Genomic DNA, 14,464 nt, shown 5'->3' on the forward strand with positions numbered 1-14,464 from the left:
CCCTCTTTGGTATTCAAGAACCACTTCTCTTTCCTTAACAACAGACAAATGGCGCCACAGAATCCTTGGTGCTTAACAACCAAAGATTCACATCTGTAGTCCAATCAAGCCTTTCCTTTCTGACCAGAACCTATGAAAGGAAGCCAGAATCCGCTGTTAGTCAGAGCAGACCTGACAGGATTGGTTTTCATGCTTAGGCGATAAGATAGTATGCAGAGAATATAAAGTTTCTGACAGCATAGTCCGGCAGCTAAATGGACACCTACGTGCAAAAAACCCCCAAAAAGCATTGGTTTTACCCATTTTTTTTTTTTTTTTTTTGCATTTATATTGGTTCAAAAAAACAAACTATGTCTTTAAACAAAACTGTTCAGTTGTGTTGTTCAAGTAACAGTTATTTCAAATTTAGAGAAAATTTTGAAAAATACGGAAGAGGATTAGGGTCACCGAAAAAAAAAAAAAGAATTCTGAGATTAAAGTCAGAATTTAATCTGATTTAAATTAAATTCTGTCTTTAATATTTCTGAAGTCAGACGACTCAGAATTCTGAGATTCTGACTTTAAAGTCAGAATTTAAAGTCAGAATTCTGAGATTAAAGTCAGAGATTAATTCTGACTTTAATCTCAGAATTCTTTTTTTTTTTTTTTTTTTTTTCGGTGGCCCTAATCCTCTTCCGTAGAAAAAGGACATACCAGTAACAAATGTTTTGGAAATGCAAACGTTTTCAAAACGTTTAAACACAGGAAAGAATATTTATTCGAACAGATGGGCAAATACAAAAAAGTACAACATAACAAACATATTAAAATACAATATCAGAGCAAAGCTGGCTTATTCGTCGCCCTTAAGCTTCACAAATATACACTTTACATTTACCACCGTCCAGTTAATGCCTGTGAAAGCGACATTTTTTAAATTTTTTTTACTTCGGTGACTATTTGCCGAACACACTGGCTGAAGGATCCTTGGGAGCAGCAGGCGGGGCAAGAACCGTCTCTGTGCCCGTCCTCATGCCGCTGAACACAGATGGAGCCACCTTCCCCATACGCTCTGAACACAGGAGAACAGACATTATTAAAAACAACCCAGCGACTGCCCACCGCAATTAAACAATATTACTTTCTATATGACTATAGAAAGTGAAAGTGTACGAGATGCTACTGTAACACTCATAATCGATGCAGTCACTCCGCTGCCATGGCTCCCTGGTGGTCTAGTGGTTAGGATTCGGCGCTCTCACCGCCGCGGCCCGGGTTCGATTCCCGGTCAGGGAACTACTTTTTTCATTTTACTTTTATTCCGATAAATGTATGTGGATATTCTTAATTGAACGACAGTAAGGCATACACAAATAATTAATCTATCTACAGTGTTTTATTTCCAGTTTTACACTTTTACAAGTTAATGTTTCATACCGCTAATTTCTCACTGCCTTGTCTTGATCTTTAAGCTCTACAGGCAAAAAAAAAAAAAAAAAACTCAAAACAAAACAAACATCTTACACTTCTTGGACCATTGCTTGTCTAAGAGAGGAATAGCCTTTTTTAGAAGTTTTTTTTTAAAAGACTGCACGTATTTCTTGATGTCAGAGTGAAACTCCGTTACTGAAAGACGGTACTTACCACACTCCACCATGACCTCATAGGTCTTACTTTTGACCTCGCCCTTCAGGCCCAGTTTACTGCGAGCTCCTTTCAAGTCCTCCTCCTTCATCGGTGGCCGCTTCTTCTTTTTCACCTCGCCTGACTAAATAGTGCAACAGCAAGATGTTGAGTTCTGTAGGGAAGCAAGAGCCTGCAAAAAAAATAAAAACATCTGATATAACCTACCTGTGACATGATTACTGCTTCAAGAGTTTGTTCTGATGAGCTGATTGTTGTTTTGCTCTGTGTGTGTGTGTGTGTGTGTGACTTCTTCGCTAGCAAGCCTGACATTATATATAGTCCCGGTCCTCACCCCGTGAGTCAGGCAGACCCTCCAAACATTGTTGTCAGTGTGTATTATTAGGAGTGACGTGACGGATGGTACAGCTGGAGCGGGTCTCCCAAAAGGCTCACAGGACGACAGCTGATTATTCAAGACGCGACTGGAACAGAAAAGAAAAAATCGAAGAGGATTCGCCGCCCAGGATCACCTCCTTGCTTCAGAGGAGGCAGGGATTCCCACAACTTGATCTAATCCACAATTAATTCCATTTTGGGTGTGGGACTTTTCACAAACTCCCACACCCAAGACGGTTAGGACAGGAACCAACAAAACGGGGGCTTAACTATTGAATAGTCTTAAGGAACAATTTCCCAGCTTTGAGATTACACTTACAGGCGGCGAGGATATAGTTCTACTAACGTTATTTCTACGTATGAAACAGGTTTTACTATGTGTAAAGATTGTGTAAGTCAAAGCTTATAAAGGAAAAAGAAAACAGTTAAAATAATATGAGTCATAACTCTGGTCAGTATTTTATGTTATAAAGGTGTCGCCCATACGATGGTGGGCAAACTGACTCACTGCTTGTTTTAAATTGCACACTTGATGGGGCAATGTAGCACAGAACAGAAAATGAGCACACACACATTCACATCGTCACCTTCCTAAAATAATGGCCTAAGTCATTTTTTGCCAAAAGTGATTTTTTTTGTTTTGTTTGGCCTCTATCATTTTTCAGCAATAGAAAGGGGGTGAAATATTTTTTTGTTTTGTTTACAAAAATTACTTTTAGCAAAAAAAAAAAAAAAAACATTTTCTTGAGGAAGGTGGTGATATGTCACATAGTTATGGATTAAATAAAGAATTTGAAATCATTACTTATATTTATATCCATTTGGTTTATGTAGAACGTAAAAGGCGAGGTTTCTCCTTAATTGGGCTTTTGCTTGGATAAAAATGTAAAATATAATAAATACTAAACATCAGCAGATCATACATAATGCCTACATCTCTCAACATGTATGCTGATGACTCACATCTTTATATCTTTTATTATTAGGTGACTTGGACTGGGGGGAAGAGAAAATCCCAAATGGTACAAATCTCATTGAAAACCTGAGAGAATAAATGTTAAAGTAGTAAAATCTAATATGGAGACACCAAATATATTTAGTTTTATAGTTAGTGGAGACTCTAAACCCCTATCAACACTCTATAGTTAGTGGTAACACAACCCTTTAATTCCCATTTACAGTCTCTTTAAGTTACAAATAACCGTGTTCATCTCAGTTGTACATTTAATATTTGGAAAAGGCTGGGGAGAGGCAAGAAGTAAGCTGGTCACATTTTACACCACCAGGAATAGAGATCAAAGTGCTTTTTGGTTATTAAACATAAAAACCTTGTTTATGACAATAATATAACAGACCAATGTCTTAAAGTAGAATAATAACTAAATTCACTGCCTTTATTTTCTCTATGATAAATCACTTGTCCTTTAATTGTCTAATGATTTAAGCTTTTAAAATATCGCGGGAGCTCTTTGTCCCGTATGAGAAGAGCTGCAGAGACACACCGACTGCTGCAAAAAGGCTTTCTGCCTTCAAATGTGCCACATGAAAAATGCTGAAAATCAATGAAAACATGACAAGCAAATCTTCACAGTTGATGTAACTTAGTTTACTGTTAATGAGAACCAGAGGTCATTTCATCGCACGCTTGAAGCTGTAGCTATATTTGGATATACACACCATCATTCACACACACACCCACCCACACAAAACACACCTTTCTCTCAGCTGTCCTGGTCCACAGTCATCATTTACAGTTTAGAGGTCAGAGTAAGTCACATTCTGAACATCAGAGCTCGCCAGGTGTTGCTTCATGCTTGAAGATCTGAAGCTCCGTTTGCAGGCAAAGAATAAATAAATAAAAAAGTACTAAAAAATACCAACAGGTGCAGGTCACTTCGCCTCCTTCGTCGTTTCGTACTTGTGCAGTTTTGTACACACCCACCCAAAAAAAAGAAGAAAGTTGCCATTAATTCGTACACGCAATACGAACACTTTGTATCTGCTTTATATATTTAGTCCAGTATGAGAAAGTATGGTTACACAACTTCAATACCTATGTAATGCCAGAAGGTTGCTCTTAGTTCAAAGTTTCTACACGTTTTTCCAAGAGAAAAATACAGACTCAAATTTCCAGAATTCAATCCATTTAAAAATATCAAGTACAAAAGTTGACTATGGCAGGAACTAGAGAAAGCAGATTGATGAGAAGAAAGATGAACAGAAGGACATGAGGAAAGGGGGGAAAAAGGGATTCAGAATAAAGTTCAAAATTATCTAATGTTTCCCCCATATTCACTCTTTTTCCTCCCCCCCGATACTTATTATCCAGGTCTGGAAAATACAGAAACAAAACGGTGTACTTTCTCAGATTGTGTAAGAGCTATTTTTAACTGTTTGTTGAGAGGGTAATAAGCTGTCAATTTGCCCAAACAAAGATCAGAATGAACAGCAGCAAAAGAAAAGAGGACCTCAAACGCAATCCTGATATAATATAACTCTAACAATAATATGAAACCGTCTTAATAAACTCCACATCTTTAAAAATACCTGACAGCCACGAAGCAAACAAAAAACAAACAAACAAAAATCAAACCCTACTTGATGTGCCAACCGCATAAGTACGTGGGTGTAATACGCTTTGGAAGGGGCAAAGGGGCAAGGCGCGGGTCAGAAACGCGACTACGAATTGGTAAAGGAGGGAACTGACCTGCAGTCCGTACAAACAAACTCCACACACCAAAGGACAAAACAAAGACAAGGGAAAAAAACAAAGAAGAAGTTATGAACATGTGCAAAAGAAGGAGCTCCTCTGTAAAGTCTCTCTGCAGGAATGAAACACACTTTGGAGGCAAGCAGAGTCATCTTTTTGGCCTAAGAAAATGAAAATTGAAAAATCAAACCAACAAACAAAAATTCAAAAACACAAAGGAACAAAACTCGTAACAAATCCAAACAAATGAGAGTGCTTCATTAAATGTCTGACAGACTGAGTTGACACTAGAAAACTCTTCGCAGTCCTCGTTTGTTAAGATTCCATGAATTAACAAACTCCCTTTGACAAAAGCAAGATCACACAGAAGATGTACAGTGATTAAGTTTGTTACTGTGCTGGAAGGGAGAAAGAATGTTCACACCTTCACTCGCATGTATTGTTCATATACCGCAGGCCATGATGGTACTTCTACACAAAAGGACGAAGCTGAAGTGAAGGTCGCATCAGAGCTTCAAATATGTAAGGAACACGTTAAGGAAGGAAATGTAAGTGATATCACAGTTGGGTTAGTTTGCATATCTGTCTCTCGAGGCCACCAACTGAAATGATCCGAGACGCACAAGTCCAGTAAGGAATTTAGTGTCACTCGTCTCCCATTATGCAAATATTAGCACTTTGTTGATCCATCTACAAACACAACAGTTCTCTCAAAGTGCAAAGTCGACATGCAGCAATTATCCAAAGGTAAACCTGCGAAAAGAAAAAAGTGTATTTCGGCGTCCCAAGACAAAAACTTTTCCTTTTCTTTTTTTTGCGTACCAATCCTCTGGGAATGATCAGGGAAGGAAAATCCACGTACAGTGTCGTCTTTGAAGAGGACCAACAGCTGCTGTGGTTTGTGGAGGTAAAGGAATGTAGGTGGACTTGAGGAAAAAAGAAACGTTTTTAGACATAAAGGCGGCAGAGCTCATCAAACGGGAATCCCCATTCGAAGCTTTTTCTTTTTGACCGTCTTCAGACCGGCGAGTCGCCGGACATCGTCTTCATCCGACTCATCCATCTCATCGTCGGCTGAGAATAGGATCTGAGGAACATCAAGAAAAGGTAGGTTGGAAGAGTTTTAAGATAATTCCAAACCTGAATATACCGGACTGGGTTTCTTGTTGCAACCCTTATGGTGCGTTCACACCAAACGCAAACTTACACACGTCAAAAAACGTGTCCGACGCTTAAGGTTCGACGTGTGTGCACACGCACAACAAATGCGTTTTGAGCATCAGTGGCGTCTGGTTTACATTCAAAGTCTATGTGGAGGCGCGTCAGAATCGCTCTAGCTGTTGCTTTCCGTTGCCGACCTTTTTTCCAGCTCAAATTGCTCCAAATGGTTCAAATTGAGCTGGGCCCTCGATGCGCCTCCACGTAGACATTGAATGTAAACCAGACGCGCCTGATGCTCAAAACGCATTTGGTGTGAACGCACCACTAGAAAGTGAAAGATTGTGACCACTCAACCAATGCAGATGAGATTCTAAGCAGTTTTTCACAATGCTAACAGGGATTATTGCAACCTGTGGCTCTGGAGCTGCATTTAGTTCCTTAGAATGTGGCTTTTAATAATTTTGTCCAAAGATTTTAAGGAATCAAATAATATTTAAAAATGTGAAGGTAAATTTAAAAATGTTTAAAAAGACTTAACTTCAGCAGTTTTTCTAGGCATTTCCATGCAATATATGAATAACAGTTTCACAAGGAATGATGCTAGTGGTGTTTTGTTTTTGTCAATGGGTTGCAAACTATATACTTTTTGGTATGGTTTATGCAAAGAATATGCATTAACCTAAAAGACAAAGCTTTATTATAGAATTTGGATTTTTAAAATAAAGAACAAAACTTTTATTTTCGCTCATTTTGACTCATGTAGGTTTTAAAGCTCTAAAAATGTTTTGTTTATCTGGATTCAAGGCAAAAATGTCTCTTAGGTTTGGAGAGGTTGCTGACCCCAGGTCTAGCCTTTGGACATGGGTAAAAAGGTCACTGGTCATAAATTTCACCAAGCTGAGAGGGGCTGACAGCCAATTTTAAATCACAAAAAAAGAACGCAAAGAAAAACTAAGAACCAAAGCAGCAAAGGTAAAATAGATAACACTGCTGCTATCTAGTTGCTTTTGTTATCTGGTTTCAGTCTGATGAATTTGTTCCAACAACAGAAACAAGAGATGTGTAAAAGAGTTGGATTTATTTCTTCAGACAGCCCCCAAGTGGCAGAGTCATGTTATAACGTGTAGAAAGCATTCAGAGAGAACATGGCACCACCTAACCCAAACACATCTGCTAGAGACTATTACTATTATTACTATTAGGACAGAAAAACTACCAGTCTTCAACGTCTACAACAAGGGACAGCATAGGCTGTACTTCTTGAGGAAGTCTGTTGTTGAGATCGTCATCTTTTCTGCAGTCTGATGCTGCTGTTGGGGCAGCAGCATCAGATCCAGGGACCTAAAAAGCCTCGACAACCTGATACAGAAGCGCTGGTTCTGTTCTGGAGACGGCTTTTTTTGATTTTATGTAAAAATCAAGAAAATTATGAACAATCCTGAGCATCCTTTTCTTGAGACTGCCATAGAAAAACAGAGTGTCTTTGGTCAGAGCCCTCTTCAAATTTGCTTTAATACAGACTGCTACAGGAGATCCTCCCTGCCTATAACCATCACCGTCTACATCAACTCTTAAGAGCCTCGAATAATATGAGTCATAAAAACATTTAATTTCCCTTTGAGATCATTAAGTGTGTATAATTTTTGACATAAAACAGTGGTGATGCCAAAAATGTAAAACAATTATTTGAGTTGAGAGATCCCACATTAAACCTCAGTGCTGACTTCCACTACACTCACTGACTCACCGTCCCTGGTAATTCACAGGTTTGGATTTTGAGCCTTCATCCCTGTCCCCTGGGTTTGTTTATTAATCAAGAAAATGTCATTATGTTTTCATCTCATAAGCCTTATAGCAAATAAAAAATGTGCACACCCCAATAACAGTCATAATACTGACTAATCCCGTAATACTTGACTACTAAATCTCTGTAAGAGGCAATAAACTTATAAAATGGCTTGTAAATCAAATAGCCTTTTTTTTTCTTCAAATGCCTAAATATATATTTTGTACAGTTTTTAGAATTATCCTACTCAGTTGCACATTCCTTCAGCTGTATACAGCTGACCCAACATACTGGAGCTCTGCTTGGGTTGCTAGGTAACAGGGTTAGGGTTTCTATGTGAGGGGAAAGGCTTACATGGGGTTGCTAGGTAACAGCGCAGTCCCCACGAATGTGACTAAACAATTAGGAGATTTTTGAAACTACTAATTTTTCCAGACACCAAAAAACATGAACTTATTGCCAAGAAACAGCTGGTTGCTTTATTTTAAACACGTGGGCAGCTTTTAGAAGTAGTTAAGACCCAAATGAAAGCCACTGCCACTGCTGCTGTTAGAACTGAATTTCCCCACATTGGGAAAATAAAGAACATTTCTATTCCTTATACTATAAAGAGTTACTTGAACACAGTCCAACATTAAAGAGCCTTTTTTTTAGATGTTCATATTCAGAAGCACATTTTGCTACAATCCACCTGAATAACATGGTGGAAAAAGGAAAAGAGTCGAGCCAGCCAGGAGTCGAACCTAGAATCTTCTGATCCGTAGTCAGACGCGTTATCCATTGCGCCACTGGCCCATTGAGAGCAACTGAACCCCCACCTAGTCTAAAACAAACCACTAGTGAAGAACAGCTTTCTGGAAGTGAGTAATAAATCCCTTAATCAATCACTGAGTCTATAGCATCTCGCTCTTTCTCTCTATTAGCACATTTGAGGGCAGACTGGACTAAATACAGAAACAAAGGAAAATTTGAATATTCAAGTATTTGAAATTTCCTTTCAAATACCACAGCACAATGATAAAAATTATTTGGCCTTACAACCTCTACATTTCAACAGAATGTTTATAAGGTAAAGATGTTTTACATCTGTACAGATTACGGCTTAAATTACTAAAAATAGCAACAAGGAAAAGAATCGAGCCAGCCAGGAGTCGAACCTGGAATCTTCTGATCCGTAGTCAGACGCGTTATCCATTGCGCCACTGGCCCTCACAATACATACAGAGGAGTGCTTCCTTCACAGCTCAGCTGGGCCAGCCCATGACCCACCCCCCACATTTGCACTCAAAGTCTTGCTCCGACAACAGCAGCAGCACAGAGGCAAGGAAGTGAAAAAACCCAAAGCTGGGTTTTGTTTGTGCTGCTCCAGGCAAGTACTACTTTGTAAACCGAAACTGTTTTACAATAAAGTGAAAAAGGAGAGAACTGAAGAAAACAAATCACATGCAAAATCTGAAGTTTTTACAAGGCATGATCCAAACTCCACATTATGGCACAGTTAGCCACACCAAATCTATAAAGACCTTTCTATAATCTGCAGGGACTAAAAAAAAAAAAGCATAGTCAGGCAACCCTAAAACCTGAACTGTTTGAAGGATTTCTTGTAAATTGAAAAGGAGAGGTACTCTCCTTTTCAATTTAAGAGGTTGGTTATAACTTCCTATTTCAGTCTTACCTCTGATTCTGAGTCATCGTGAGAAAGTGCTCGTCTGTAGCGAACTTTGCTGTTCCCACGCGAGTCCTCTTCCCTCTCCTCAAGCTTTGCTTTTGTCCTGTGCTTCTTCATTAGGAAATTATCAACCACCCAAAACATGAGGGCCTAAACCAAACAATGTACCCAACAACAAAGTGTTACCTGCATGAACCGACTCAGGTTGTGTGACTTACAAGCATTGGCAGACTTACATTGACGAAGAATGGAACGATGAGCATGACAATGGCCAGCTCCAGGTCAGGATTCTCTATGGGATTAAGGAGAGCCAGCTGGGACACAAGCACACAATAAAACACATGGTCATAATGCTGCATAGAACCACCTCGCTGCGTCTCCAACATGGTTTATGTCAAACTGTTAACAGGGCTTTCTTTCTCTTTAAACAGGACAGATTTGCCAGAATTAAAATACTATTAAAGTGATTTCTGAAGACAATTGTTTGTACTGGAAATTATTTAGTGGAATCAAACTAAAAAGGGGGTGATTAAATAGTATGTGTCAAAAAATTTTGAACCCCATGAATTGTTTTCTTATTAATACACAATAATTCACTGCCTTGTGTTGGTTTATCACAAAAATCACAATGAAATAAAATTAAGCTTGTTGTCTCGTAAAAACATGACCCTATCAGGAAGGAAAAGGTGTGGAAAAAATAAAAGGTAATTTTTATTTTTTTTTACCTTCTTCCACTGGGGGATAAGTAGAAGCAACATCATGAGAACTTTCTCGAACATCACGATGAGGATGTACAGGATGCATTGGCCCAACCATGCAGTGCACTGCACTGGCTCTCCTACACAGATAAGAATGCAAACCATAACAAAATTAAAAGATTAAAACAGGAATTTTATTCATATTTAATTTAAAAAAGCGTGCGACAAGTCAGTGTTTACTTTCTGATGCATAAATTCTTTGGAAAGTTAAATTTAGTTTGAGAACGTAAGCGCCTACTGCCCTCTAGTGGACATAAGAGGCATAGAAAGACCCTTCTACTCAGACTGATAAACACATACATGTTGGCCTCACCATATTCTCCAAAACGTAGAGAATCCCACTGCCTCCATTCAACAACAGCACTGACAACCTTCACGCCTGCATATATGAGCAACATGCCCAGAGAGGCATCCAACAAGAAGTTAATGAGGTATCTGGAAAAGAAGACGAAGGAAGGGGAAACCTGTTAGAACCTTCTTGCCGAGTTAGAGGAGTAAAAATCATAAATCTTAAGATTCTTTGGAGATGCGGTGCCAGAAAAATACCCACAGCGAGCAGGGATCCTCCTCCGTAAGGTCTGACAAATACACGTTAGCAAAGTGGATGAAGAGCATCCCAATTGCTTGCTTTGAGGTGTCCAGGAACCTGAATGCAGATGGCTAAGTTAGTTCCAAGGTTCGCCCAAAAAAAAACATTAGCGTTGATCAGCTCACTTGACTTACCAAATCTTCCAGGGTCTCCTTTCATGTTTGGGCTCCCTGAAGCGTTTTACTGTAAAGAACAGAGCGCCACACAGATGGGGGTTATTTTTATTTTTTAAATCAACTATTATCAGCTTTTATGCTTTATGAACAGAAAGGGAGAAATATGTGTCTATCAGGTCACCAAAAAAAGGGAACATGGTTTATAATCATCTAGTTTCTGAAATCTTTAAAAAGGCATAAGCAAACAAAAAAAATATAATGCCTCATTATAGCCTTTGAACCCCATGAATTGTTTTCTTATTAATACACAATAATTCACTGCCTTGTGTTGGTTTATCACAAAAATCACAATGAAATAAAATTAAGCTTGTTGTCTTGTAAAAACATGACCCTAACATGTAGGAAAAGGTGTGGAAATAAACAGCAGCTGATGATGGAGAGACAAAACAAGATTATAATGTTTTAAAACAAATTAGGAGGGGGTTGTGCGAACAGGCTCGCTACCAATGGCAACGAGACATCCAACACAAGTCAAGCTCCTCTCTCTCTTCACAATAGTCACTTGTTTTGCAGAACTGTTTTGTTTGTCTCTGAGGACAAATAGTAAAAAAAAAAAAGTTGTAGATCACAAGCTGAATACAAAGTAGCAATCTCAAAAAAAGGTTTTGAAAATCTATAATCAGGGGTTAACAGTGTCTTTTTAGTGTGAAGAAACTGCAAACAATGACCTCGATTTGTGATGTCAACACTGACTTCAGACCAAACACAACCTGCAATGTGCAGCTGGGTGTGTTGTGAACGCAAGCAGAAGTCTAGACTTCTCCTTCTGCCAAAATCACCTGCCTCATGCACAACTGAAAACACACACAAAAAAACCCAGCTCATTCTTTTTTGTTGGTGAATTTAACAGATTGTATTTCTTCCAGTGTCAAGTTTAAGAATTGTGGAGCGAGAAAAATTAACAAAGTCCAAACCTTGTTAAAGAGAAAGAACAAAACACAGCTTTATTTTACGTCTGCACAGATGATGAGCTCAGAAGAGATCTAACTAGACAAAGGAATCGCCTCTCTACATATACTGTATACCGTCCTTCTCCCACAGACAGAGTGTCATCACCAACATTCCCAAGGAGCTAATCAGATTAATACACACACAGAGAAAAATGCAACCTTCAGTTAAAAATGGGTTTCACACAGAATATTCTGTGCCTAATAATAATCGCTCCGCCGTCGGTCTGGTCTTGTCCCTCCGCAAGGTATGAAAACTATTTACTTATCGCCTGTTGCTAAGCTTCTGACACACTGAGGCAAACTGTGAAGGCTAAAAAGAGAAACAATGACTCTGTAAGACTGAGTGAGACATAATAAACTAATTAAACATTGTAAGATTAATATTAAATAAACTTCTAATAAAAGTAAACACACTGGGAATAATTATTTTATTCCACAGAATTTATGCTAAATCATCAGAATACATAGAGTTGACAACAGCGAAGGGCATCTACGATCTCCAGATTCAACGTCTCTTCAATTCATGAAAAAACAGTTTTTAACGATGAGTTTCTGAAATAACCAATAACACATTTCAGAACAAATTCGGTACAAAAAAATAGCAGAGGAACTGTAATGTATAGTGAGGCGAGTACTGCACTATAAATTATTGTAATTCTACTTGATATAACTCATTATTTAAAGCTTTAAAAAAAAAAGGTAGCACTTCACTGAATCTAAAGAAAATTCTCATTATATTACTTTATGTTTTGTCACAATCTGGTCAGATGAGACTGACATTTAACTTGTTTTGGCCTACATGCAGTGACATGTTTTGCAGAAGTATAACACTGTACACGTCACCTTCACAGGTAATGTTATCTTAATGTTGCATTTTCCTTCTACTTTACAATTATGCACTACTTAGAGTTGGTCAACCACATAACATCCCAGTGAAATGCATAAAAATTCAACGTCAAGTGACAAAATCTAGGAGAAGGGAAGGTGCATATTTTTTCCTCAAGTCATGCTCTTGGTCCTAACAAGAATGTCCTTGAGCAAGGTGCCGAGATTTTGCCAGCTTCAACTTTTCTTGGCTTGCTCAGCATATTTGTAGTAAAATATGCCTCGATAAATGAAGAAAATTAGCGTTTACACAGGAACCATGAGTGAGGTGTAGTGTTATAGTGAAGGGGGGATGCTTTGATTTCGTTCGTGCGTCTCCTTTGGGGAGCCCGTGTTCATGCTGCCTGCCAGCTGAGATCAATACAGCATTGGGTTAATCCAGTGGTGCGACTGGATAAAGGCGGCTTCCTCCAGCAGCAGCCCGGTGTCAGATATCCGACACGCAGCAGCTTTTGGGATCATACTCACACATGAGCGTGCTGAAAGCCATCACGGCCAGGAGGCCCTGCAGGAAGATCCCGAAGGAGTCCATCAGGGCGCCGTTCTCGCAGCCCCGAGTATCCGCACCCGGGCCCGGGCTGGAGGACGCGTTGGCCACAGACACCGCGGGCAGAGCCGCGCCTCCCGGACCGGCTGCCAACGTGTCTCCTCCGCTCACAGCAGCCATTGCAGCAGAGTTATCCGGACCGCTCTACCCAATGAATTGACTCTCCCCACCGAGAGCCAGGTCTCTGCCCGGTAACTGTCAGCTGGCGGGTGTGTCAGGCTGGGCAGTCCTCGCTGAAAGACGGTCGCATCCTCTTCGAAGGCTCGCACTCATTCTCCTGCTCCGTACCGCTCGGCCATAGCTGCTCGGTCATTCGAGAGGTCAAGCTGTCTGAACAAAAAAAAAGTTGCAACATTAGAAAGCCATAACAGATGCTTTCCAAGGTCTGTGCAGGGCACAACATGTTTGTGTTCTCAACCTGCGTCGAAACGGACACTGGTGGCTAAATGTGTGCTATGTAGCTAATAAAACCCGGAGTTATAGCCCCTCTAACCCGAGTCACGTCGTAGGTCAGACAGCATTAAGAGGAAAAATAAATAAATAAATGAAAAATTTCCGCTCGGAGTCAAAAGCGGTTCCGCTACTGCTACTAGCACTTACAGCGTTAGCGTCTATCCACGCTATCCATTTAAGTGGAGCTAATGCTAAGCTAGCGAAGTTGAACTTTCTCTTACGTCAAACGCGGAACTTGTCCCGTCGCTCATGGCACTCAGAGGAGTCCGCGAAAAAGAGACTTTTAAAAATGGGAAATAATGGCTCGGACACGTCCAGCTGCCTCCCTGCCCAGCAGCGTCTGCTCCTGTTGACAGGCGGTGTCACGTGACCTGACCGTAGCCGCACGAACTGCATGCTGGGAAATGTGCCATAGCGCATGGCATGCTGGGTCATTTGTGTTGTGTTGTTTGTAGTAGGGCGTGAAGTGAGACTTACAGTTCAGTAAATAGTGAAATAAATAATTGTATATGTGTGATGACTAAAATAAACACGAACCTCTGGATGACCAAACAAATAAAAGTTAATTTAAAAAAAAAAAAAAAAAAATATATATATATATATATATATATATATATATATATATATATATATATATATATATATATATATATATATATATATATACAAAATCTATAATGAATGAAAAGTGGAAATTAATAAATATTTCATACACGTTCAAAGCATAATATGATGTATGTATATGTATGTATATCATGTGTATGTTTTGATTATTTGAA

General features: G+C 39.3%; 1 protein-coding gene and 3 non-coding genes across 5 annotated transcripts; 1 reads left to right on the plus strand and 3 right to left on the minus strand.

The window, feature by feature from the left end:
• Positions 1 to 733: 733 nt before the first annotated feature.
• On the minus strand, positions 734 to 14,067 carry LOC102229593 (store-operated calcium entry regulator STIMATE-like). Of its 2 annotated transcripts, XM_005800652.3 has the most exons (11): positions 13,907 to 14,067; positions 13,154 to 13,562; positions 10,809 to 10,857; positions 10,636 to 10,731; positions 10,399 to 10,520; positions 10,053 to 10,165; positions 9,564 to 9,641; positions 9,334 to 9,477; positions 5,691 to 5,798; positions 1,624 to 1,747; positions 734 to 1,051 (listed from the first exon to the last, which is right to left on the minus strand). In XM_005800652.3, exons 2-11 carry the CDS (start codon positions 13,350 to 13,352, stop codon positions 936 to 938), a joined length of 1,149 nt encoding a protein of 382 aa, XP_005800709.1. In that variant the 5' UTR covers positions 13,353 to 13,562; positions 13,907 to 14,067; the 3' UTR covers positions 734 to 935. The 2 variants fall into 2 exon arrangements, with proteins under 2 accessions (XP_005800709.1, XP_023181080.1); XM_023325312.1 differs by lacking the exons at positions 5,691 to 5,798; positions 9,334 to 9,477; positions 9,564 to 9,641; ... (4 more) ...; positions 13,154 to 13,562; positions 13,907 to 14,067 and adding an exon at positions 1,831 to 1,941.
• Positions 1,204 to 1,275, plus strand: trnae-cuc. The gene has a single exon. It is a non-coding gene; the product is annotated as a tRNA-Glu (tRNA).
• On the minus strand, positions 8,381 to 8,453 carry trnar-acg. Its single transcript has one exon. It is a non-coding gene; the product is annotated as a tRNA-Arg (tRNA).
• Positions 8,795 to 8,867, minus strand: trnar-acg. The gene has a single exon. It is a non-coding gene; the product is annotated as a tRNA-Arg (tRNA).
• Positions 14,068 to 14,464: the final 397 nt, after the last annotated feature.

The sequence above is a fragment of the Xiphophorus maculatus genome, chromosome 20 (assembly GCF_002775205.1).
Source record: "Xiphophorus maculatus strain JP 163 A chromosome 20, X_maculatus-5.0-male, whole genome shotgun sequence".
Classification (NCBI taxonomy): Eukaryota; Metazoa; Chordata; class Actinopteri; order Cyprinodontiformes; family Poeciliidae; genus Xiphophorus; species Xiphophorus maculatus.

Coding starts and splice junctions, on each gene's coding strand:
- LOC102229593 (XM_005800652.3), bottom strand. CDS start 13,352: ATGGCTGCTGTGAGCGGAGGAGACACGTTGGCAGCCGGTCCGGGAGGC. Junction 10,732..10,808: donor AGGAGACCCTGGAAGATTTG/GTAAGTCAAGTG, acceptor ATCTGCATTCAG/GTTCCTGGACACCTCAAAGC. Junction 10,166..10,398: donor TCTACGTTTTGGAGAATATG/GTGAGGCCAACA, acceptor TTATCTGTGTAG/GAGAGCCAGTGCAGTGCACT.